Source organism: Aulonocara sp. 'chitande type north' Nkhata Bay, linkage group LG22 (assembly GCF_057382095.1).
Source record: "Aulonocara sp. 'chitande type north' Nkhata Bay isolate Kocher_YH1m ecotype deep benthic linkage group LG22, A_spYH_male_GT1.1, whole genome shotgun sequence".
Taxonomy (NCBI): Eukaryota; Metazoa; Chordata; class Actinopteri; order Cichliformes; family Cichlidae; genus Aulonocara; species Aulonocara sp. 'chitande type north' Nkhata Bay.
Genome location: NC_141364.1, coordinates 20,193,325 through 20,216,449, shown reverse-complemented (window position 1 = coordinate 20,216,449; position 23,125 = coordinate 20,193,325). Strand labels below are relative to the sequence as shown.

Sequence of the window (23,125 nt, the reverse complement as noted above, 5' to 3'; positions counted from 1 at the left end):
TTGTGTGTGTGTGTGTGTGTGTGTGTGTGTGTGTGTGTGCGGTAGAAGTATCGGTTTTTGTAATCTGTATCAGCAAGTACTCAGATCCAAGTATCGGTATCGTATCGGTCTGAAAAAATTGGTATCGTTGCATCCCTACCTATAACCTACATTTATCTACAGTAAAGAGCAACAATACAGCAACACCATGTTCTTTATAACTTTATAACCTGTTTCCAGCAGGATAACACACCATGTCACAAATCTTAGATGATCTCAAACTGGTTTCTTGAACACGACTGTAATCAAACGACCTCCATAGTCACCAAATCTCAATGCAGAGAGCACCTTTGGGTAGTGGTGGAACAGGACACATCATGGATGTGCTGTGTGATGCTATTTTGTCAGTATGAGCTGATGACTTTGTAGAATATACCGTATGTCACAAAGACTTCAAGCATCTCTGAAGGCAGAAGGAGGTCCAACCTGGTACTAGCAAGATGTACCTCGTGAATCAATCGATGAGTGTATACATGTGTTGTTGCCATAGTTTTGTCCCATCTGCATTTTTTATTATTACAGCATAGTTTTATCCATTTATAGCAAGTTATTTTTGTGTCTCTTGACTATGGGTCATTGACCTTAATTAAACTTCAGGTTGAGAAACACTGCTGTTGTGAGATTATAGATCATTAGCCACCAAAAAGACAGCAAAGGAATAATTGCACAATTTTAATGTCACACAGTTATGTAGTTCCTTGGTTGTTTGTGTCATTAGTCACAAATTCTTGAGAGGAAAAGAGAGTTTTTTTAATCTATTTCAGTTTAAAAGAAGACAGGAGAGGACAGATTTACCCAATCAGGTTTTTTATTTGGAACAGAGTGGCAGATTAGTGACAGGGCGGTAGCGTGGAGGATCCGCCTCCTTTCGCTCACTCAGCCAATGACAGAAACTCAGCCTTAAAAAATGCAAATGTATAAAAACAGGAATGGGAACAGCAAACATAGAGTAGTGTAGCCTCCACTGGGCTTCACACACACAAACACACGCTCACACGCACACTCTCAAACATGCACACTAACACTCACACACACACATACAAATTTACCCTCTTTCTCTCAGACACGCACACACGTCTTATTTGGCTACGCAGGCTTAAATGGCTACAAACGCACACGTTTACACTTTGACAGTCACTTTTAGAAAAGACAGTACGTGTTTATATCATTCCTGCCTGTGAGAAAGTGGCGTGTTGTCTGTCCATCTGTCCTGCGGCAGACAGACAGGTAGACAAGTCAGACAGACAGTGAAAAGACACGGTCAGTGTGTGTGATAGCCACTGTGAGGGACGAGCCGCCCCACATTCAGCAGTGAACAGACTAAACACACCCTCACGCACGCAGAAACACACGCACACACACACACTCGCGTCGACAGGCTAGTCAGTGTACACAAGAGTCTGCTGTGAAATATCAAGGTGAAGCACTCATGCATACGCAAACACACAGGTAGCAGGTTTAGATGAGGTGCAGACACAGGCGCGCACAGGTATTCTTGGACTGGCGACGGGAAGGAGGGAGGGAGGGAGGGATGGAAGGAGGGGGCCCAGGTAACTACACACACAGGAGTGGAAGAGTTGTGTTACCTGCATGTGGAAGAGCGTGAGAACTGCTGGAGCAGGTAAACAAACACTCGACCACAGTACATTCCAGCTTTAACTCGCCCCTCTCTTCTTTTAAAGACGCACACTTGGACAGAAAAAAATGCACACACACTCACACACACACACACAGACAGAGCCATCCGCACACACCCAGACGAGTATAGTTTTGACTCCCATGCATTTTTGTTCTACAGTACTGAGTATAATAGAAGCTACTAGCCCAGTCGCACTGGTGTGTTTATTGTTACAATCTCTTAGATAGAAGCACAGCCCGCCTGTCTCCTCACGTTGTCCCCTCCCCTCCCCCAAAATGCTCCCACGGCAGGTTAACGTTGACCTCATAAACACTAATTCATTTTCCTCTCATAACCAAAGCTCTAACGGCAAATGTTATGACTGAATTAGTGCACGTGGGAGCAACTTTTTAAAAAAAAAAAAAATTTCATTAAAGCCCCTCACACTTCCAAGAGGCCCCTCCCATCCCCAAACAGAGAGACAATGATGGAAGAAAGAAAAAAAAATCATAAGGTGAGGCATGCAAAAGGGTGTGTGCGTTTATGTGTGTGAGAGGGGTGGGGTGGAGGGCGTTTATTGGATGATGGCCGGACGTGGAGTTGTGCTTTTACACAAACAGACCAAACTCTAAACCAACCGGCAACTGATCGATAACTAACCAATAACATTGAAACCACCTGATCTTGCTGGAAATCACAAGTGATGACTATCACTATGACGACGATGATGATGGCGATGACGGCGACGAGGGGTTCGATATGCGCTCGTGTGATATGATTTACAGTCTACTTAACGTCGGCGCGGTGTGTTTCAGTGCGCTGCGAGTTTTATTTCAGCTGTTGTGTGTTTGGTGTGTGTGTGCGTGCGTACGTGTGTGTGTGACAAGAGCACAGCTCATCTAAAGGGATGACGTGATGTGATGGATAAAAACTCTTCATGGTCATGCAGATGGTTAGTGACGCCAGAAAGGATACGCTGATATTTACATATAAACTTTTTTCTTTTTTTAAACTACTAAATACACATCCTCCTGTTTATTATTATTATTACGGCATTATTATCATCATCATCATTATTATTATTGTTCACCATCCAGCCCAAGAACATTGATATATTATTGATTATTATTACTATCCATAACTAGTCTTTATACAGCTTAGAGGAGCAGAGGGAGGGGGGCCTGCCGGTGTCTCCGCAGCGGCTCCTTGACGTTGTGAAACACGCCGAGCGCTGAGCACCGTTTTCTGGTTGGCCGAGCACAGAGCGAGAGGTCAGCGCCACCTTCGAGCAGATACGAGTGTGTGTGTGTGTTAGCGTGTGTTTATGCGTGGCTTTGTGGACGTGCGTTTGTGTGTCTTTGAGCACCAGATTGACGGAAGGCACACAAAAGAGACCTTTCCTCTCACCTTTGACCCCGGGCTCTGTGCGGCCAACCAGACGCTCTGTATGGTTTGTTTTTCTTTTTTTTTTCTTTTTTTTAAGTGTATGTGTAGAGTGGGGGTGGTGGTGGTGAGAGGCAGAGTAGAGCCCGATCTAATAGTTAGTCTGTCCATAGGCTCACTCCACCCGTCTCCACCCCTCTCCTCTCCCCTTTCAGGCCTTTTTTCAGATTTGCTCCGTTAAAAACAGAAGAGGATCTCTCTCTCTCTCTCTCGCTCTTTTTGTGTGTGTGTGTGTGTGCTGGAAAACACAGGTTGCAAGAGCATGTGTTTTGTTTTGTTTGTTTTCTTACAAAATAATCATATCATTACATACAGAACAAGAGAATCTGTAGAATATTAATAACAACATTTACTTTAAAAACATCTCGCGTGTACGTGTTATTTTTTTTCTGAATATATTTGGATTTTTTTTTTCCTTTTTTTGTCCTCTTTTTTTCTCGTTTTCTTTGAAAAGAAGGTTCCATGTCCGCAGAGAGAAAGGCGCTCTCAAGTATGGAGACGGGAGGAGAGAGGGATGAGGAGACCCGAGCAGATAAGGAGGGTGGGGGGAGAAGAAGAGGAGTAGGAAGGATGGAGGAGGAGGAGGAGGAGGAGGAAGGGCAGGACTTATAGAGTATCTTTCGCTCTTCTCTTGCTCGCTCTTTCTCCCTTCCCGGTGTGCGGCGTGTCTCTCTGGCGTGTCAGTGTTATGCATAAAACTCCTCCTGCTTGTCCGGTTTCTGGTAGGTGACGGTGGCCTGTTTGGGTTCCTCCAGCGTGTAGCTGCCCTCGTCCTTCTTCTTCATCCTGTACACCAGCAGCATCACCAGGAAGGCAGCGAACAGGGCGCCCACCACGCCTCCCACTATCACCGCTGCAGCGAGATGGAAACAAGAGTTAGTCGTGTCAAATTTGCAGCAGATTAGATGCTACAAACACTCAAACACACGCAGAGACAAACACTAAAATGCCATTAGAGCCGCTGGCACGTCTGCGGCTGACTATGAAACAACACGGAGCTGCTTTAGAAACACTTCTAGCAAATCTACCACAGCATCACTACCACCTTCCTGCTAAGTGAAGACGGATGAGCCCGAATGTGCCAAAATACATTCTGTGTGCTGCCAACCGCTTTGTGTTAAAACTGCAGCCCTGCAGTGCCACATAGCAGTTTAACCCTGTGGGGGCTGCCGGGGCCAATCAGCAGCAGCTGCTTTGTTTCCCACCGTCCTTTGCTTCCTCTGCTTATCTTGTCGAAATGGTTAAAAACGCCCTCATTACAGTGACTGGCATCCACGCCAAAAGCGGGAAACAAGCGCTTTGTTTCCATTCTTTGCGTCAGGAGAGTTTACTTTGTTTATCTCCATTTCTGCTGAAGGGATTTAATTAATGCAGTTTTTCCACCGCGTACTTTCACCGCAAAACGTATTCCCCTCGTCTGCCTCGTCGCACCGTTTTACGTAATTAAATCTTCTATAAGATTTCAGTCGGTTTTATCTTCTTTTGCCCAATCATGCAGTGCGTAACTACAGTCTGTGCGTTTCACCGTGTCTCTTTATCTCACCGTCTCTGATTTTGTTTATACTCAGACTTAAGGAATGTTCACTGCACCATTTCAAGTTGCTGTCAAGATAGCACATAATGAACCACTTGTCCGCGAATTCATAATATCAAGTCATCATTAAGACGAATGACTAAATCAAGGATTTTAGTCATGCTGGTGGGGCTGGGCCATGGATGGCATTGTCATTCAGCCCATCTGTCCACCGCTTTTATCCAGAATTAAATTGGACAGAATGGCCTGAAATTTGGCGAGGATACTGATGTTCCCCTCGGGATGAATTGTGTCAACTTTACTGAGCTCGCTGCATTTCTGAAAGCAAAGAAATTATAATTTTATTCCAAAAAATTTTGTTTGAGTTTAGTTCTGAATAACAAGTGGTACCCAGCCGATGTGCAAGACAGCAATAATATATTTAGCATGTTCGCAGTAAAGAGGACCTATTATGTTCTTATCCTTCTCCTTTTTTCTTCCATATACAGTCATGCAAAAAATAATGCTTTCATACCGCTCGAAGCTTTCCTGTGAAAAGCTGAAAATACCTCATGATTCAGTAGATTGTAGATTCACCTTTAGCAGGAATGAGTGGAAGTAATTGTTTCCTGTATTATTGTATCAGTCTCTCACATCATTGTGGGGGATTTTTGGTCCACTCTACTTTACAGTGTTGTTTTAGTGCATTGAGGTTTGCAGGTTTATGCCTGTCATTTTCATGCCGGCCATTGAAGCACCTTGATTATTTTCTTTTTGAGCCATTCTGTTGTAGGCTTGCTTTGTGCTTGGGTTCGTTGTCCTGTTAAATTGAACTTTAGCTGTTAGACAAATGTTCTCACATTTGATTCTAGAATAATTTGTCATACAGACAAATACATGCTTTCCAGAGGTCTTGTGTAACCTTTCCAAACAAGCCACACTTTTTCAGTCTTTATTTAATTGTACTGTGATGAACTTTAACATTTAACACACTAACTTAAGCATGTAGAGTCTGAGATGTAGCTCGTAGGTTGTTTTTTGGGGGTTTTTGCAGTTTCTCTGAGCATTGCACGGCAGTATGCTTGCATACCTGAATGCTCCAGATCAGGAAAATGCCCAAACTTATGCTCTCACTTGCTGATGATCAATTTATGCATTATGCATTTGATTAGGAGCAGCTGGCTGCTATTGACCTTCTTAACTCTTATTAAAGCAGTGAGAGTGTTCTTAGTTTTTCACATGACTGTATATGTTGTTAGAATAGTAGATGCTCGTATTACTTATAGCCAAAGTTTAATAATAATAAAGCCAGTGTGCGTACCGATAATCAATTTGAGTGAAAAGCTCAGACTTCAGCCAGGCTTTTTGTACTGCTGTCTCTTTATAACATCAAACCAAACCAAACCTGTGTTTACAAGTGGCAGCCAATCAGAAGAAAGCTGGCTTAAACCCAATCAGAAGAAAGCTGGCTTAAAGGGAGAGGAAGCTAAAACACCCTTTTTTTTTCAGATTTTGGTGCTAAAAGGGCTCTGTCAATGAAAAGCTGCACTACACTAATACACGTCTACTGTCTAGTCTAAAATATGTTGCCTCCTGCTCTTTACCGATGAACAGGAAATCAGCGAAAACCACAGCCAGAAGTCCACCAATCAGAACGGCTGAAGGAGAAACAGAGAGCCAGTCAGGTCAGGCAAATTGGCTGCTCCTTTCTTTTCAACAACAGCTCTTTGGGATGAGGAATAGGGGGCACTTGAAAAGGAACTGGACTTAGCCAAAGGGGAAAAGGATGAGAAAAAATAGGGGGGGAAAGGAGGGGTTGGATAACCCGAGAAGAGGATCTCTTGTTCTCAATGGGTCAAACGGGGCTAAGCAGGACATTCTGTTATGGTGATGAATCTGCACTACGTGAATGCGAGGTGATGCCAGATTGTCAGAGCAGCTTCCTGAAAGCAGGGAAAGAACACAGGAGGCAACTGGGAAATGTGTTCTGCCAGTCTAAGGGGTGATTAGGAAGACATGCTCAGAGACAGACAGGTGGATGAAAAGGGCTCGAATTCAGACACGACACACATGGAAGCCATTTTCATGATCTTTAGTGATGGATAATCTTACCTATCAAGACCTCTTTTCTCTCCAGGATGTTCTTCTGCGGCAGCTGGGCCGCGGAGCTGCCTCCGTCCACAGAGTTGCCGATAAGATCAGGTCCACCCGCCATTTCGCTGCCAAGATTATTGCGGCGTCCATCCATGATTTCATAATCTCCACTTGGTCCTGCAGCACCCACTTCGTTGGTGCCCTCCTGAGATGGGGAACAGAAAGTGAGACCAATGAGGAAACTTAAATTTGATGTAATCCCATTTCCCCCACAGAGCCGCTGCACTGAAACGCATCCAAACCAACACAGAACTTTCCATGGCACATGTTCGCCTTTAAAACAATGAGCCTCTGTATATTAGGATGGGAGAGAGCTGCAGATTGTCCAACCCATCCAGTATACGCACAAAATCTGGCAGCTTAATTATATGTGGAAAACCAGAAAAATCTAAATGGATCGTGGTTTAATGCAGTTTCTGTGATTAACCAAAAGCACATGTGTCAGAGAAATGCCTCTGGTCTCGAATAACGAAGAGGCAGTTAGAAGAAGAGCCGTTACGGTTTACTGGACCATAAACTGTATTTAAAAGATGGAAGAGCAGTAACAGCATGATGCCACATGATGTTTTGAAGCCTCAAGTTGAGCATTTTGGTCTTTACCGTCTTGATTTTAGGAAACTGAATGTGACAGTCTGAATGAGGGAGATGACACCTCTTCCTTTCTGCCTCTAAAATTGAACCATATTTTAGAAAATTGGAATTACATTTAACAAGACGTTCAACCAGCAATTGAAGCGATAAACTCATCAGTAAAGTGTTTATTGAGCTCACAGATCAAGTAAGCATCTCACTGATGTTGTGGATGCTGTTCTTGTTTTTTGAGTCTGAGATGAGGACACTAAGACTACTGTTTGTTAGATTTGGCAGCTTGAGCCCAGAAGTGATCGGCCTAACTTTGCATAAAGAGTGGAAACAGCAGGAACCAGCGAGGGTAACTCTATACAGGTTTAAATAAATATCACAAGTCCCGAAGTTCACAAATGAACATTTTTCATCTCGTTTGCCTAATACTGCCTGACATGAGCTGAGTCCTACCTGTGTTGTTGTGGGCTGCTGTGGGCGGGTCGTCCTCTCTGTTGGCACCGCCTGAGTCGTTGTCATCATGGGAACCCTGGGCCTGAAGGGGGTCCTGGTCTTGACAGTGGTAGCAGTGGTTGTTGCAGCTGTGGTGGGCTCAGGGGTTGACTCTGGTGTGATGGACATGTCTTCTTCTGTAGTGGTTACGTCAGTGAATCCTGGGTAAAGCAAGCTGGGCTCTGGCGAAAGGTAGATGTCTTCCTCTTCTTCTGTGGCGCTCAGGTCATCTGAACCAGCAGAGGGCGCTGCACTTTCAGCAGGACTGGCTGCAGGATTGGTGGTGAACATAGGAACGGCAGCAGGGGACCGGGGCGCGGCAGTGGTCTTGGCGGCGGCCCGGATTCTCTCCAGCTCTCTCTCACGTTCCCTCTCTCTCTCCCTCTCTCGCTCTCTCTCCCTCTCCCTCTCTCTCTCCCTCTCCTTCTCTCGCTCCATCTCTCGGACACGCTCCCTTTCCCTCTCCCTTTCTCTCTCCCTCTCCTTTTCCAGCTCCCGCTCCAGCTCCCTCTCCCTCTCCAGGTCCCTATCCAAGAACACGCCGCTCTCTCCTTCAGCTTCAGTGAGAAGAGGGGTGGTCGTCGGGTCCTCTGGGTTGGGGCTAGGCTCTGCTGCAGGCGGTGCAGAGGGAGCGAGGTCAGTTGCTTGGGTGGTGGAGAGAAGTAGGGGTTCCTCTGTGGTGAACGTGACAGCTACTGATGTTGGCCTCATACCGATCTCAGGAACTGAAGAGGAGAGAATTAGAACAAAAAATGAAATAAGACAAGAATCTGAGTCAAATTTGACACAGTCACTCCATCACAAGCCACCACCCGCCCACCCACACACACACACACACAGATAACAGTAGATCAGAAACTGAGACTATTGCTGGCTCATTCACTTCACACTCAGTAGTTTACTCTCTAGTGACACTTCTGACACTTAATCTGATTAGTCTTACTCAGCCAGCAGATTGCATCGTCCCTAACAGGTGTCCCCGGTGTATATCCCTAATACCTAAAGTTCCCCTGATGGCTTACTTGATGGGCTGCAGTAGAAAATAAGAAGAGATGTGTAATGGAAGAAAGAGAGGAGCATACAAGGTCTGATACGGCTGTGCTGTTCTTCATGCAGCATCATTAATCCTGTCATGCCTAAGAATGGCGAAGCATGTCATCACATCTGAAAATCACTGAAAATCAATGCTTAAATACTGTATGCCTCATCACCGCAGGATCCACTATGATCACAGAAGTTGCACCGAGCAGAATGATGTCTTTAACTATCTGTAATATCTGAAGCTGCAGCCGCACAGGTTTAACGCTGCTCGAAGGCAAGAGGTGTCGGGATCGATCCAAATATCCATAGTACCGATATCAAATATGCATCAGTACTGGACTGGATTGATACTTTGTTTCTACCGTCTAACTTCAGTATGTAGCTCAAAGAGCTTTATGCTTAATAAACTATTTTCTTGGAAGAGAACGGAAGATAAACCGAAATGCTTTAGAGGCGGGCACAATTACACTCCTGATGTCCAAAAAAGTTTTAAAATTGTTTCAAAATAGAAGCTGAAAGAGTGTTTTTTTTCTTTTGTTAGCTAAGTATTGTGGAAAGTACAAATCACAGTGGTTTACTCATCATTAAAACCTGTTCAAAATTTGAAAATTGATGCTAATTCATCTCATAAATCATTCAACACCCTGTATTTAATTGGTATCGGATCGATACCAAGGTTTGCAGTATGTGCAGCAGTACCAAGGACCATCACCAAAACAGACAGCATTCACATTGTTGTATTTTTATAGCTTTTAATAAGAGAATGTGGCAAAAGTTGCCTTCAGAGTTTTCTGAAAGGCGTCCTAGCAGGTGGGTAACATAGCAAAAAGGGCTTAATTTAACCTAAACTATCATTTTGCCTAAATTAAACCAAACTGCAAGCGAAAACTGAAAATAAATAAATGAATAACCCAGCTAAGTCTGCACTGGTAACTCACATGGGAGATGAGCCCCAGTCTCCTGGATGAATCACACACACTAATCAACCTACAACCATCCCCATAATTTACAGTCAACAGCAACCGTGATCCTAGAGCAACATTTATTATGACGTTGCAGGAACAAGTCAACATGGTGACATCGTGTCTAAACTTGTAAGGCTTCCACATGAAGCTGGAACTAAGCTCCTCAACCAAAGGCTTTCCATAATGCAGCACGTTAATATGTTTTATTAAGATACACCTTCCCTGGTAAACTGCCCACCTTTCAGACTCCAAGGCCAACCCTTTGAGGTTTGAGGAACCCCAAGCTTGGGCAACCATCATGACATCATCCCCAGCTCTTAAGCAGCAATTAATTTGTCCTTGACTACACATGCAGCTATCTGCTTTATTCATCAATAATCCCTTCGGTAATTTTTAAACGCTGAGGAAATATTTTCTGCAGAACTACAAAAAGCATCATTCAGCTTTTTTTTCACAGCCAGCTAACAAACAAACTGGGATTTATGAGTACAAGTGTCTCCGCCTCCATCTTTCCTTTAAATGTCAGCAACACAAAAGCACACACAGAGAGTGCTTAACTATGTTTGGTTTGTTTGGTTTTTTTTGGTTGCTTTTTTAAATCGCTTATAAAATAGTGAATGTAATGATGACTTGGCACCCCAATTAAATCGCCATTTTCTGCTCATTTAGCTGTCTGACAGCAGAAACTTAACAATGTGTACACGAGAACGACTGCTGCAAATTACGAGTTCAGCTGTGTTAAAAACCTGGAGAAGAGAAGAGAAGAGTGATTCATTTTCTTTTTAAATCTCATAATGCTATTACTCCACCCCACCTTTCATTCTGTTATAGCAGTGAAGCTCTTTGGGTTGAAAGAGAAATAAATTGAATTTACAGGCACAAAAACACGAAGGCTGTAGTGGAGGTGGAGAGGATATCGAAATATGGACTCCAACAATGCAGCTTCTGTTAAACACATCAGACACCACAACAAGAAAAAAAGAAAGAAAGAAAGAAACTGGATGGCTCTGAAGCAGCTGTGACACAAAATGAACATCTGCCTGTTAAAAACGAGCCCTTTCTTTGGGCTCTGTAGTTTGGTTTGAGCTTAAGCAATTTGCCGGGCTGCTGTTTCAGCCACAGGGGGTGCCTCTGCTACACTCTCCTGCTTTGAATGGTAATTTATTTTGAGTGTGCTCGCCACTAGCGCAGCGCCCGAACTGAGGGCAGCCCTCAATGAGTCATGCTTAATAAGGGGCGCCGCGCTCAAGCTTCGACAGCAAGATCAGAAAATCAACCTGAATTACAGCAATGTGATTTACATTAAGTAGGTAATTCCTACAGCCCGGCTCGAGCACGGGCCGCACGCTCGCACATAGGTGCCCGCGACACGCTGGTGTGCGTGTGATCGTCTAATCTGCATGGACTGTAATCTGATTAGAGTAAATAAGATCTCGGGGAACTGAGCTTCAGTTAGTGCTTGTTTGTAAGGGGTGTGTCTGAGGAATTTTCTTAATAAATCTGTTCCCGAACTTCTCAGTCGAGCCACACGGCATGTTTATGTGGTGTGACTTTGGGTGTGTGTGTGTGTGTGTGTGTGTGTGTGTGTGCATGGCCTCCACGCATGTGTGTCTGGTGAATAGAGGAGGGACTGTGGGGGTCTTCGGGGTCAGCAGATTGAAACCCGACAGCTGTTGAGTCTGAAAGAACCAGGGCATGAGTGTGTAACCTCACACACACACATAGATATATATATATACACTTACAGCCAGAGCCAGAGCCCGAGTAGAGATCCTCGTCGTCGTAAAATTCATCTCTCGCCGACCCTTCGTCATCGATAGGCAGCGACCACTTCTGTCCCTGTTAGACAGAGAGATTACAGATGACTGAGAAGTTTGTCATTTCATTTGAAAGAGAAACCACTTTTGCAGATTACACACACACACACACACACACACACACACACACACACACGCACGCACACACACGCACACACACACACACACACACACAGAGTTGTCTGGTGCAGCTGCATTATGTTGGACAGGGGAACATCTGTCTGTCTGTGGCTCTATGGAGGAGCATAGTTAATGAGTTGATCTAAAGCTGGGATTTTGGCAGTGGAACATCAAAGCTTTTAAGGAGAGAAGAAGGGGGTGGGCGGGTGGTGGTGGTGGGGGTTTCCATTTTGTCTCTGCGTATGTGTCATTTGCAAGTGATGCTCGGCCCGTAAAGCAGCAAAGCAAAGGAAAGCAATTAACTTCTGAACTTCATTCCATTATGGATTAATAGGGTAATATTTTTCAATATGAAGTGTTCGGTATTTAAAATGATAGGAAGTACTCATTTTTACACTCACAAAGCAAACGTGATATCTTTAAATTGCTTGTTTTGTCTGAGCGGCAGTCCAAATACGACGGTTTGAAAATTACTGAGAACGGAGGCCAGCAGCAGCAGGCACATTTCAAGCAACCAGAGCAGGAAAATGACACCAGTGCTTCCTGCCTGCTGTGACACAGAGCTGGCAGAAGCATCTGACCGATTAAAAATCACGAAAGTTTCTAAAGTTTATTCCTACAGACTCGTGAATGTCTGCACCAAATTTTAATGGAAATCAATCAGACACTATTGAGATACGTCAGCAGTCTAAAACCCAAAAATCTATTCAGTCTACAAAAATGTAAAACGGGAGACAACGTTTAGTTTGATGAATGGCCTGAGAGGATCACAACTGTCTGCAGATCACTTATCGCCATCTCAAAATAATTACGTGGCTCGGAGGTGAAAAATATCACCCCCCCCACACACACACACACCCTGTCTGAAATGTGCTCATAACTGTCTTGCAGATCATTTCACAGCGTCCTCCCTTCTCATCACTCCAGCTTAATCCAAGCCTCCTCCACGTCAGCCCGCGAGGAGGAAGCACAAGCACGCCGACCCCCACCGGGGTCAGGTAGGGGAGATTAGTGAGGGATCATTCAGGGGTTGAATCTCTGAAGTGAACGACCTCAGCCTCCGTTCACTTTGAGGCTGATCCCTCCTCATCTTCTCTCTTTTCCTTCATCCCTTTCTCTCGACCTGAATCCCACATCCGTACGATGTTTAAACGCACACTTTAGCACTCAGAGATTTTTCCCATCACACAGGGTCAACTAATGCTGCTATCGAGTGCATGCACTTAAGAGATGCCGCACGCGCTGCAGTGCAAAGATAGATTCAACCTACAGAGGTGTTTATGCACAGTCAGGAACGTCCAGTCAAATATTTACAGACCGCCTTTCTATACTGACTTTTATTCACATGCTAAATATTTTACCTGTTTTTTTCAATGATTAAATAGTTGGATCGTTCACATCGAAGCCGAGTCCCTTTCATTTTGACAAAAACTGTTTTTATGCTAAATATCTTAAAGCGTTTACTTAAAACCATCTTCCAACGATTTAAACACGTACTGCATTGTGTGTGTTTGTTAAAAGATGTAATTTTCTGTAACGGAGATTCTGCTACTTGGGGGCAGCTGAACAAGAGGCCAATGCAACCGAGATTTTATCTGCTTCTCAAGTCGATGTGTTCACACTGCTGGCAAACATTTGCTTATTTGCATATCAAGCAGGCGTAAAGGACCATTAGCATGAGGAGTTGTGCTTCTGGCCATGATGAAGTCCAATAAAGACTCCGCTTACAGCTTTGTAAATTGAATTATTTGGATCTTTAACTGCCAAATGCTCCAATCAGTCACTACCACGGTTTTACAGCATTTTGGATTTTTAACAGAGCCTGAACAATATACCATTTAAGAACCGATAGTGATATTAGGTGATTTTAAAATCTAATATTTTACTATATCGGCTGATATTTTTTTTCCTGTCAGACACATGAAACATAAACAGAACCTCCCAACATTTGCTATGTGCTGATCGGCAAATAGCTAATATCGGCTGATGATATCAGCCCGCCAATATATTAGTCGGGCTCTAATTTTTAAGATTCATCTGAGTTTTGTTTCTGTTTTTTGCTGAAAACAGCTGCAGTGCTGTGTGAAAATGAAACTGATGAGAGCAGCTATGTGAGTGAATTAAAACAGCAAAATTGTTGGCCATAAACGCGAAATGACATCCTGTTCTCGCTCCCAGCTGGTGGCAGCAGAGCCTGGTTCTGCCAGAGGTTTCTTCCTGTTAAAAGGGAGTTTTTCCTTTCCACTGTCACCAAGTACTAGCTCATAGTTGGCCATATGAATGTTGTGGTTTTTGCCCCATCATTGTAGCATCTTTAACTTACAACATAAAGCCCCTTGAGGTGACTGCTGTTATGATTTGGTGATTTGCTCGTGATAAACATTTCTCAAGTGATTCTTCGACAATAATTTTCAACTTGCAGAGAAGAGTTCAACATCTGAAGATTCCCTTCTGGGATGGGTTTCATATCGTCAAAAAGGGTATTTAACCCCCCCCCCCCCCGAGTTTTTTTGTGCATAAACCAAACGGTGACCAAAGACTGAAGTCCAAAATGAAAGTTAAGTATCTCGGGAAATAAGGCAAATAAGGAAGCAGCCTATCCCTTGTGTTAAAATATGATGAAAAGCTTTCTAGGGGATCAATATTGGACGAGTTGGGAGTGAGAAAGTGTTGAATGAATGTAAAAATGGCAATATTTACACTACAACCTTTACACTAGTTTATTATTATAGCACACAAACACAAATCAGGCCCAATTTTGAGGTCTGGCATCTTTCCCAAAGACCTGGATGCGCTGAGGGTCAACCCACCAAATTTCAGATAAGTGGATGATCTGCTCTCAGCGCAAAAACGGAGCAGACCAGAAACGCTGATGTATACTGATGTTATACTGTAGAGTCAATCAGTGCATTGCTGGCATAAAAAAAGATCATAAATGTGCTTAAGAGGATGTTTTCTTAAATACTTCAGAACTGTTGCTACGCTTATTGGAGTAACGGAGCGCAAAGCTTTTTAACGCTTCCTCCAACGTGTATACGTCGTGTATATTTTGAGCCCAGACCGAGCTCAGTAGCAAACAGTAAGTAGTGCAATAATCCAATGACTAAAAAGGGTTTAGTTTTTGCTCCAGGTATTGGAAAACAGTCAGTCTTCTGCTGAAAATCTGACCAAAGCAAACTTATCTCTTCAGCAATCTTAAGCCCATCCCCAGGGCCTGCAGAGCTGTTTTTCTTTCCCTTTTTTTTGCCAGCCAGTGTGATGCTAATTGTGCACACACAGAGGAGCACAGGCTCCTCCCCGGCTCCAGACAGAGGAAACCTGATGCCTTTAAAAGCCAATAAAAGCATAATGGAATCTAGAGACCCGAGTATCTCAGTCCATCACATCACAGCATGAGGTGGAGCTGAAACGCTATATGTACCTCCTGAAAATAAAATTGACTTAAAGCTGTTTGGAGGCCGGACACAGTGAGGAGATTGGTCTGAGAAGTGTGTGTGTGTGTGTGTGTGTGTGTGTGTGTGTGTGTGTGTGTGTGTGTGTGTGTGTGTGTGTGTGTGTGTGTGAAGGCCTGGAGATGTCAAACCCGGACAGTACTGAAAATACCAAAAAAAGACACACCAGTGTGAGCAGAGTGCAAATGTGTCTTTCTCGTATCTGTGTGTGTGCTATATTCCAAGGATCACTTTTACAATGAAGGCCGTTGCTATGGGCAACCTTTGCCTTTCACAGAAATTCCCATCTCCCAGTGAGAAGCTACCAGACACACACACACACCCTCACACGCACGTATGAGAGCTCTAACTACATAAGCAAAGGTGTTATGTAACGTCAAAAAAACAACTTTATAAAAAAGAAGCCCCACCATCAGTCTCCTCCTCAGGCTCTCCCCCTCTATCGGTTCCCCCCTTTCTGCCTCCCTTCACCTCCCCCTGAATCCACAAACTCCGTGCCAGTGTCTCCCTGTCCTCGCCCCACTTTCCTTTCATCTTAAACTCCATTCCTTATCTCGAGGCTAGCCCCCTAAATTCAGCATGACTGCCAAATAACAAACACACACACAGATACTTAAATAAACACACCCCGCCCCTGAGGGCGGCACCAGAGCCCACCCCAGGGGCCCCATTTACAGGTCCACACATACACACACACACACACACACACGCGCAATCAACAACCTCCAGGACTCCAGGAGTACAGCTGTGGAGCCCCTGTTTGTTTAGTTGTGCATCATCTACATTTATCCCAACATTTAGGAGCAATATAAAATCCACCTCGGTGCCTCGACATGCTTAAATTGTGAGTCAATATGTGCGAATTCACAGCGTGGCGGGCAGCCGTGCGTCACTGCATGTAATTACACTGAGTGTGCGTCTGGACCAGTGTAATCACAGGTTTTGTCTGTGGTGTGGTGCGCACGTACATGCAGACATAAATGCTCCTCGGACCTTTAGTGTGGGTGTGTGTTTTTTACAGGTTTTTCTTTTGGAAGAGGGGGGCAGCTCTGCATTTCGCCTGTGTTTCGGGGGAGCTATAAACAGCTGTACTTTCAGCCTACACCACATAGCTAACCAACCACAGCGAGACGCAACGAGCTCCCCATCCACCGCACGCATAACCTAAGGCCAAAATCATCTGTGTGCCCTTAATTTCCCTCCACCGCTGCATTTTGTTCCCAGTCGTTATAAAAGGAAACTGTAAGATGACAGCTATATATTCAGCTGGATCTGCGAGGTGAATGCAATCCTGGTTTTTGGCAATGCATGAAGCAATGCCATTATGAGGCATGCGGTGCCAGCTGGAGTCATTTTTAAAACAATCTCGTCAGGAATATATAATTTTATACATACATATATATATATATATATGTATGTATGCACTCGTGTAAAAAAGAACAGGAGAAAAAATGACATTAAGGGGCTGTAAAATCATGTTTTCACAAGGCCAACCCTACTGCGTCCTTTGAGGGGTGTTGCAACATTTGCAGTTAGTCAGGCAGAAACATGATCTGAAGCCGGCATCAGGTTTAGCACCATAAATGTGATCCTATAGCTTGTCTATGCATGTGTGCACAGCTACAGAGTCTGGATTTTATGCCTAAGCCAACAATACTGTGGTTTCACAAATATTAATACAGAAAATCCACAGGAGCTAATCTGCTCCACTTTTTTTAATTTAGGTATGGAGTAAAGTATTAAAGCAGCAGCCAGTAGGTACCAGAATTAGATCAGGAGAAAAAGACCAGGTGTGTGTGTGTGCGCATTTTCACTGTAGGAACAATGGGTCTATAGCTCTCAGCTAATTCTAAGCTTCAGGAAGTCAGATAACAATGGGAGGCAGAGGTGGTCCTACACATAAATCAATTAACACACACAAACATCCAGTAGATTTTCTGCCAGATGTGCACGACCCAAAGATGATTTTGTGGTTCTTGTTTTTTTTTTCCCCCGAGTGGTCGAGATCAGTTCAGCTCGGAGATCCCCTTCAGGCTAGCTCTGCAGATAGAAAGCTTCATTGTGATTGACTTCAAATGCATTCCTCAGTAACCCGAGAGGCTGCTGCTGCTGCACAATGCCTCGCACAAACACGCGCGCATCCACACGAGCATTTTAGTCTACTGATACAACACACACAGCCCTGCTCTGCTTTGGAGAAATAATCGTTAATTGTGCCTTTTAATATGTGAGATTTTATCGGACCGAATGTTCCCAACTGCCGCAGCATCTCTGAGCTCTCAAACTGTGAAAAATAATTTGAATACTCCCTCTGCTTTCTGGCACCAACTCAGTACCACAGACTCGATCTGTCCCTCTATTTACTGCATCCATGGTGCGGAAGAAGAAGAGGGCTGAAATACAATGGATGCTACAGGCTGGTCAGATTTGGTCCTCCCCCCTCCACACACTGTTCATTTAGGATTAAGCGAACCTTCCAAAGGGAACTCATCCATCGAAATTTTGTTCAGGATTCAAATACTGTGCTAATGTGACAGACAGCACAGGAAGCTTTAGATGGTAGCCTTGGCTTGACCTTTGCTAAAGTTTGAGTCACTGAACTGAAACTCTCATCTGCATTTGTTTGTCTGCATTTCAGCTGAAATATCTGACTAATAATGTGTGCAGTGTTGAGGAAGTGTGCACCACAGTTTGTGCTTTAGTTTCATTGAGTGAAACTACAGTTTCTTAATAGTTTGCTACTTAGTATTTGAAGGTATCCATGTATGTTCATTACATTCATAGAGTTTAGGGATACATCTGGCTTCCTAGCATTAGCTGATAGCTGATGACACAAATGACTTTCCGCCGTCATGCCCAAATACAGTCACTTGTGGCTAAGAAAAAAGAAGAGAAGCAAAAACACTAATGTTAATGTTAGTAAAGGTTTTTCCCCATAAATGTCAATAGATTCTGTTTTTCTACCCCTCCCAATTCAAAACCATAATCTTAGCTACAGTGTAGGACAAACGTGTTTTAGTTAGCCAAAATAGATCAAAACATTCAATTTAGACTGTAACCCAAAACGTAAGCGGTCAGCCGATGTGTTTCTATGACTGTTTGGATTGGCTCTATATCTGCCCTATCTGAGTTTTTCCCTATTTGAGGGAAAGTGCAGTAAGAAAAGTTATTTACTCTGAAAGAGGTTGTAAAAAGAGTCAGGTGAGTAAGTCAGCCTCTGTTAGCTGTTGCTAGCCTCTGTTAGCCTCTTTTAGCTCGTGTTTACCTCTGTTAACTACTGTTAGCCTTTGTTAGCTACTGTTCAGCGGCATTACACTTCAGTTCAGGAGATGAGTTTGAAGGTGAGGAGGAAGCGTAAGTTATTTTATTAAGATTATATATATATATATATATATATATATATATATATATATATATATATATATATATATATATATACATATATATATATACATATATATATATATATACATACATATATGACAGCAATAGCAAGTGTGACCAGCAGTAAAACTATCGAACTTGTAATCTGAACTAAAATAAACTTGCTAAGTCGTGCTAAGCTATGAGCAAATCACTGATCAGACTCAATTCGTAAAGAAGCCACAAGTGCTTTAAAAAACAAACAAACAAAAAACAGGTGTTGTGTTGTAATCCAGGTCCAGCTTTCCATTTCTATTACTGGTATGATGTCACTCCTAGCTTCACCGTTTACTTTTCTTTTTTCTTTTTCTGCCTTTATTAATTGGATAGTGTAGAAGGTGGGGAAGTGAGGAGAGACACGCATGAAATGTTTCTGGTCAGATTAGAATCCACAGCCCTGCAACAGCCTTTCAGCATACGGGTCACCTGATGAACCAAGCGTGCGGCAGAGGCACCCCGAGACCTGACTTCTGAGGTAAAAGGATCGCATTACATGGGCTTGACTAACACATCCCAGTTGTAGCAGAAAATCCTGTGTTGGATGATTATGTATGTGCCACTCTGTAATTAAACATTTGCTTCTAACTCTGCCCACATATCAGGATTCACTGGCAAATATGTCAGCTTACTGAAGCAAAACATGCTCTAACTTCTATTCCTCTGTGACCCTGATACTTGTTAGTGATCAGTAAACAAACTGCCAGGAAGTTCAAATTTTTTTAAAGCTTTTCTGATGCATTAGTGTTGCAACTCATCATATTTACACAGTCGGGGCGCAGTCTGAAATCACGGTGCCATCATGTAATCATATGTTGAGTACACTGCCAAATCGTTTATGCTGATGAGATCTCTCTAACACTAGGTGGTCTAAATAAACATTCGGCTCTGTATCCCACAGCTACGCCGCTGCCTCCACCTCCTTTGTCTGCCTCCTGTGTTAGCAATTAGCTGTATGTGAACTGTGGATGTTTGTGTTCAATAATGGCGTGCATTTCAGGCTCCACTTATAGTCCAGGTTGCTCATATTCGCACCAGAGAAGCGCGACGTTGCAAAACTGAAAGGGTGTTATTGTTGCGCTCGCTGAATGCTTTTACCTCTATGTGGGTGTCCTAACTGAACCAAAGTGCCACATGACCAACAATAATCATCTGGCAGACATTTGAGGCGCAGATCAGCCCTAAAATCAAGTGTAAAGTGATTTCAGTGAGCCGTATTTCAACTCTCCCTGCAGTTTAATAGATCGATAGATGCAGAGCTTCGTGAAGCAGGTGCTGATTCACAGCCATGTCTGCGTCTGCTCCTCTGCAGAAGCCCGTCGGTTGGAGCTGGAGGGTCAGAGCCAAGCTGTTCGCCGGCAGAAGACTAGCATCACTCTGCCTGGAAGCGGTCAGACTGCTTGGCACATGCCCTCCGGCTACATGCGTCCTTACAGGAAAAACTGCAGCCTGTTTACCGTTTGTATGATTCCACACCCATCTTTCCTTTCCGGAGTGGATCCCCGACCCTGTCAATAGTGACCTCTAATCTCTCCTCCAGCTCTTGCTTTTCTGCCTCGTCTCATTCTCCACCCTTCTCTTCCTCTTCTTCCAGCTGGGCAGGCAGCCAACCTGGACTCTAACACACTTACAGTCAGATGTAAGAGAGATAGAGGGCAGTCTGTGCGTGTGTGAGTGTGAGTAGGTTACCAGGTGATGGCCTGGTTAAGACACCTGCCGGCCTGGTTAAGACACCTGCCACCTTCAGCAGAGATTAGCACAGACGCCTCTGCACAGTCATGCTGCTCACACATTCTGTGACACCTCATAACACACACGCATGCATGCACACACACACAGACAGACTCACACAGACAGGCAGACGGTCGAATGTCGAGACAGTATCTTGTAGCACTGACGTCAGGTGCGCTCACACGGTCCAACACCTGCACGCCACGGCCAAGAGGGTCAAAGAAATCCTGTCTCAGTCCAGGATGCTGATATAAAAAAGGTTAAATATACTTCCTGATTCACAGATACACAATGAGACAATGGGGCCCCTGGGCACAGGCACAGACACGATAAAGTGACCTCTTTCTCACAAGAGTACCCCTGCATGTCATTAGCAGTTGTTCTGTATATTTCTCTGTAGTATCCTGGAGGTTTTTAACTCTGAGGTTTTATTTACAGAGTCCCCGTAGGGCAAACAACGCCATAATGGGTAATGGCATTGTTTGCTTTCTACTTGTGCTCTAGAGAGTCCGCATCGCTCTGACATCACAAGTTAAACTGAGCTGATCGCGCTGGACTCCGAGCTTGTAAATATTAAACAACAGTTACGCAGCAAACACAGCTGAAAGTCTGACGTCATCTCTCGCCATACGACAATTGAGGTCACACACGAATCTAGATCATCATATTGCAATTATTTATTTATTCATTTTTACCTTCTTTGGAATAAACAGTTGTTATTTGATTCCATTATTGCTTTAATTGATAAAGTGATAGCAGGAAATTAAACAGAAACAGAATTTTTCTCTTGCTAGAAAGTCGAACGAGGACCTCCAGGCGACATTTAAGAAGTACCTCATATTGCCGTTTTTCATCCGTGGAGAAAAATACAGCCAGCTGACGTTTATTCAGCGTGGGTACTTTTACTGAAAAGCACAAAAGAGAGAAGACTGCAGAGCGGATTGAGTCTATATCTGGGTTGTCTGGTATGAGGTATGACAATGAAAGCAACCTAAATACAACTAGAGTCTATCGCATTTTGTTTAAAGGAGGCATTATCCTTGTGCAATACAACAGCCCATGTTTGTACGGCTTATTAGTACTGAGTGGCTCTATCACAATTGTTGCACACGTACTTCTTCATTTCCGTAAATAAAGCTTAAAATAACACTAAAGTGACACTTCCTGCCACCAAAGAAACTTTGAGAGCGCCGCTTCTGTTTTCAAACCTTTCTGTCAGCAGATCTGCATCAACGTTTCATCCCAATGTAGCAACAGAATATCTCAAAAAATGTAATTTAAAGTGCATTTTTATTCATTACTTTTATGTTATTGTCAGCCAGCACGCACAGAGGGTGAGCGCCAATTATGGCACCTTCATGCCACGCTGTCATATTGTAATTACAGGTTTTCTACTTGTAAATAAATTTATGTCAGTGCACAAGTCATCCCCGATTTAGTAAACAAAGTGTAACTGACGGAAACAAGTGAATAAAACTATAATGAAACAATCGGATCAGTCTGGGTACCAATATATGCTCCATACAAATGGGCAGTGCTACTTTTGACTGAGCTTTTGGCCCCATGACCATTGAATGCATCAATTTTGGGGTATTTACCTACAAATACTTTCTAGGTACATTAGAAAAATTGGGTTACAAGTCAGGCTTACAATGTAAGTAAATGTAAGTAATCTGTAAAGAAATGTTTAAGTAATATTAGGTAGTGCATGTATTTTATAGGACAAAAATAAATAATGCAAAATTTCTTTGTAATTTTACAGAAAAACAAACATTTCCCCATCTGCTGTTGTAAGTATGCTGTGCAGTTTGTGGCTTATTATGGAGCGGTCACATAGGCCTGCAGATTTTGATGGTATTATTGTTTGTTGTAAGCTGGTAAGGGAGAACAGTCCACATCACATTTATGTTGGTAAAATAAAAGGACAGTTGAATAATAGAATATTCACCATGCATATCAACACAATGAATATTTAATACAAATATAAAAAAAATAGACTTAAAGATTAATCCACTCCATAACAGTGGAGTGCAGCGAATTTATGATGTAAGATGGGAAATATTGTTATGAGGAAGTTGCACACAACTTAAAATTTCACAGATTTACTTATAGTATAATTATTTCTTTGTTTCCTGTGAAAATCTGACTGTTACCTCCTTATTCTAGCAAGGGTCTACCTTTAAGTATTTGTGGGGGTAAATATAATTACATTGTAATTTCAAACGAAATACCTTGAAATTCCACATTACAGGGGATTACACCTTAGTCGTAGGCGTGTTATAGTGGGTTTTTTTTAATATGTAGAGCATTGTTGTGGCTGTGATTGTTACTGACATGGTATCAGGATGTGATACCTGATCGTCTAAACCTGGGTAGGGGAACTGCAGGTTTTAGATATGTCCTTGATCCAACACAGCTGATTTAAGGTAAATTACATTACCTGTAATTTGGCTAAATTACAGGTAATGAACTAATTGTTTGATTCAGGTATGCTGACCCAGGCTGAGATCTAAAACCTGCAGGACACTGGCCCTTGAGGCCTGGAGTTCCCCACACCATTCAGCAGATATTAGGATGATTTCTTAACTATGGTGCTAATACAAAATGTATTTACTGCTATTGCTTTAGTTTCTCCTTCAAAATAATCACCCGTTCTCATCCCCGGGGCCTTTTTTGTACTGTAAGCCAAGAGAGAGAGAGAAAAAAAGTAGATGATGCTTTTAAATTTAAAGTCAAAT

At 43.2% G+C, this 23,125-nt stretch overlaps 1 protein-coding gene across 2 annotated transcripts in view; it reads right to left on the bottom strand.

The window, feature by feature from the left end:
- Nucleotides 1-829: 829 nt before the first annotated feature.
- sdc3 (syndecan 3) overlaps nucleotides 830-23,125 on the bottom strand; it is a 41,130-nt gene continuing 18,834 nt past the window's right edge. Inside the window, exons 2-6 of one of the 2 annotated variants that reach the window (XM_086279676.1) lie at nucleotides 11,593-11,686; nucleotides 7,803-8,566; nucleotides 6,726-6,912; nucleotides 6,218-6,271; nucleotides 830-3,953 (exon numbers count right to left, since the gene is read on the bottom strand). In XM_086279676.1, coding sequence (XP_086135802.1) covers nucleotides 3,787-3,953; nucleotides 6,218-6,271; nucleotides 6,726-6,912; nucleotides 7,803-8,566; nucleotides 11,593-11,686 — 1,266 coding nt within the window. In that variant the 3' untranslated portion in view covers nucleotides 830-3,786. The remainder of the gene's footprint in view (nucleotides 3,954-6,217; nucleotides 6,272-6,725; nucleotides 6,913-7,802; nucleotides 8,567-11,592; nucleotides 11,687-23,125) is intronic. The other variant, XM_086279678.1, reaches the window with a different exon arrangement.